Source organism: Cucurbita maxima, unplaced genomic scaffold (genome assembly GCF_002738345.1).
Source record: "Cucurbita maxima cultivar Rimu unplaced genomic scaffold, Cmax_1.0 Cma_Scf00012, whole genome shotgun sequence".
NCBI classification, from domain to species: domain Eukaryota; kingdom Viridiplantae; phylum Streptophyta; class Magnoliopsida; order Cucurbitales; family Cucurbitaceae; genus Cucurbita; species Cucurbita maxima.
Window position 1 is genome coordinate 4,252,637 of NW_019272028.1, and position 3,429 is coordinate 4,256,065.

The window sequence follows — 3,429 nt, forward strand, 5'->3', positions numbered from 1 at the left end:
GAAGCATTCTTTATAATAGTGTGGAAACTTTTCTCTATTGGACGTTTTAAAACCTTTGAGGAAAGCCTAAAGAAAGCAATATCTGCTAGCATTAGGTCAAATGTGGTTATAATGGTTCAATTATTGAGCTCGCTCGTGCATGTCTTCGGTTCCTATACTTAATTTTATAATCTGTTATGGTTATGCCATATTTTTTTGTCTCAAATGGACACAATAGCAAGTGGATTGGTGGGATGAACGTAGCCATACCAAAAACTTTGCTCTTCCACTAAACTCCCTAGTTTAGAACTTTTTTCCAGAACTCTCTCTTTTCAGGGACAGTTGAGGGCCTGCCTGCTTGCCTGTGCAATGCCTTTACGTTTGGAAGTGGATAACATCCAACACTTTTGATTATTATTTAGCTAATCACTGATGCATTTGTTCACTGATAAAGGAATCCTATTTGCTGATGAACACACTTAATTGTCTTTTGTTGCATTTTGGTTAAAGATTTAATCCCTATATGTTTAATGTTCTTGCAGTTCTTCCTAAATCTCTAGAATTGAAAATTTGTGCATGAAGTATGAGAAGTATGAGAGGCCAAAATATTGTCCGAGTGATTAACGTAAAACATGCTAACGTAGGTCTATTTTTGTAACAGTTCAAGCCTATAACTAGTTGATATTGTCATTTTTAGGCTTAGTCTTTAAAACGTGTCTGCTAGAGAGGGGTTTTCACCCCCTTATAAAAAAATGTTTCGTTTTTTCTCTAACCGATGTGGGATCTCACAATCCACCTCCCTTCGAGGCCTAGCGTTCTCGTTGGCACTCGTTCCTCTCTTCAATCAATTGGGGATCTCACAATCCACCATCCCCCTTCTTCAGGGCTTGGCGTTCTCGTTGGCACACTGTCTGGTGTCCATTCTGTTTCAGAGCTCAATGTTCTCACTGGCACACTGTATGATGTTTGGCTCTGATACTATTTGTAATAACTCAAACTCACCGCTAACAAATATTGTCGTCTTTGGACTTTCCCTTTTGGGATTCTTCTCAATGTTTTAAAACGCGTCTGTTAGGAGAAGATTTCTACATAAAGAAGAATGCATTGTTCTTCTCTTCAATCAATGTGAGATTTCACAATCTTTTTGCTATAAGCACGGAAGTTTTGAATCACTCTACCGTGACCTTATAGCTTTAGAAGATGTCTTTTTCTTATGGGTTGCGTTTAAAATAATTGGTCGAAGAAAAGAAGATTACATTTGCTTTGGTTAAGTGTTTCTTTGATTGAAGGTATTTGCTGTAACTACTACTTTAGATTGTAATTAAATAGGTTTATGAGGCAAACTTTTCTCATGGGGTCTTTATTGAAAAAGCCTAATGCTATTTTTTAATGCATTCATGCTTGTATACCACATTTTCTTTTTCTACTTTCAAACCTACACTTGAAGTGTATTTATGTGTATGGACAAACAAAGATTTGGCTTCACTTTCTCGGATCGGTGGTGGAAACGTTATCCGTTCTAAAATAGTTTTATCTTGTATTTAACTGTAGGCAAAGGGATGAAATTCTTATAGGCTCTATATGATAATACAATTCTAATCTTCAGCCCAACGATCTAAGATTTTATCGAAAGAAGAATTCTGTAATTAAAGAAATTAATATCTCCTTATACAATATTTGGATCAATGTTAGAATTAGATTACCCCTAACAAATCAAAGATCTAGGAGCAGATTTGGTGATTAAGACTTTGATTGAATGGCTCGGAAGCAATGTATCACAAGAATTGTTTGAATCTGAAATAGCAAAGATGATATTCAAACTTCAAAGAGAAAAAATCTCAACTTGAGTTCAATTTCATTAATTTATAAACTAGCCATCTTAATTTTATATATCATTTTGTGGGTATTTATAGTCTTAAAATAATAAATAAAGTTTTGTCAGGTCGGAACAAGTTGATAGATCCCCTTTTTTACGTCCCTATGTCCCTCCTGTGTGGCGACATGGGGTCGAAAAAAGGAAAGAGAGGGATGGGGTTCCTCTCACTTTTGGCAAAGTAAGCCCCAATGAGAGGCTCGTACGATGGGTTATTAGTTCAATAGTAGAGCGCGTCCCTGATAATTGCGTCGTTTCGTTGTGCCTAGGTTGTGAGGGCTCTTAGCCACATAGATAGTTCAATTTACTCATCAACACCTGACCCTGAGATGTGAAAAAATTATCAATGATAACTTCGTGCTTCACTTCAACTTTGCAAATATGAACTTTCAAACCTCCAAATAGTGATTAAAAAGTATTAAAAATGAAATTTAAATAGTTGTTGATTTAGAAGCAAGAGAAATAAGAATGATGAAAGAGTATTAATGATTGTGCACAAGACTAGAGTCTCATCATTTAAAGCCAATAAAGGAAAATGCATGAGATTCATTCATCCACCCATGCCTCCTTTGTGTATATCTTCACAAGAAACTTCCTACTCAACACAATAGACTAATTATTTAAAAAGAAATTAAATATCTACCGAAAATGTTACATTAATGTTAATAAGAATTACAAAAGTCAAATATCTTTCATTTTCATAATCATTTAGAAGTAAGATAGAGTTCGATTGTAACACTACTTTCGAGTTAGTCACGTGTTCAAGCAAAAAAATATCAACCTACATATCAATCCAAATTTTCTACACGGATTTCTTTATGGCTTTAGTAGGCCTAGTATTTCTGGCCATTGCAATGGGTGTAATCCAGCATGCATGCACCTTATGGTCAACCTAGACATTATACAAAACTTTCAAACACACACCCAAAAGGTCTACGTAAAAACAAACAAAGCCCATCATTCATCAGCCACAACCAGCAAAAAGGAACACATTTTTATATCTATACATTCTATATATATACACACACACACACACACCACCTTCAGCTTCAGCTTCTCCATTTCTCTGCACAGAGACACTCACAAACCATTAGAACTCTAATCATACTCCAAACCCCACAAACTCTCTCTTTTTCCCTTCCATATTTCCCACACTTTCAAGCCATCATTTCTCATTCTCAAGCTCTCAACTACTAAAAAACCATGCTACCCTTCCTCCTCCTTCTTCTTCTTCCTCCTCTTTTAACCAGAGCCGCCATCGACACGGTGGCCACCGGCCTTGCGGCTAATTACCCGGCCACCCAACTCCTACATGTCAAAGATACAATCAAAGAAACAGAAATCAAGCCATCTAGATTACCACAGGACCTTGAACTCTATGAAAACTACCCTCCAATTGACAACAGCACTCAGAATCAATGGAAGCTTGAGCTCTTCCATAGAGATAAGCTGCCCCTCAACTTCGACCCTGACCATTGTCGCCGTTTCAAGGAGCGTATCGGAAGAGACGTCGAAAGAGTCTCTTCTCTGCTCCGCCGGCTTTCCAATGGCAGTGACGAGCAGGTGATTTGGGGGGG

At 37.2% G+C, this 3,429-nt stretch overlaps 1 protein-coding gene across 1 annotated transcript in view; it reads left to right on the forward strand.

Annotated features, from left to right (window-relative positions):
• Positions 1-2,888: 2,888 nt before the first annotated feature.
• The window catches only part of LOC111487042 (protein ASPARTIC PROTEASE IN GUARD CELL 2-like), a 2,914-nt gene continuing 2,373 nt past the window's right edge, over positions 2,889-3,429 (forward strand). Inside the window, exon 1 of the mRNA XM_023134257.1 lies at positions 2,889-3,415. Within this exon, the coding sequence (XP_022990025.1) occupies positions 3,056-3,415 (360 nt within the window). The 5' untranslated portion in view covers positions 2,889-3,055. The remainder of the gene's footprint in view (positions 3,416-3,429) is intronic.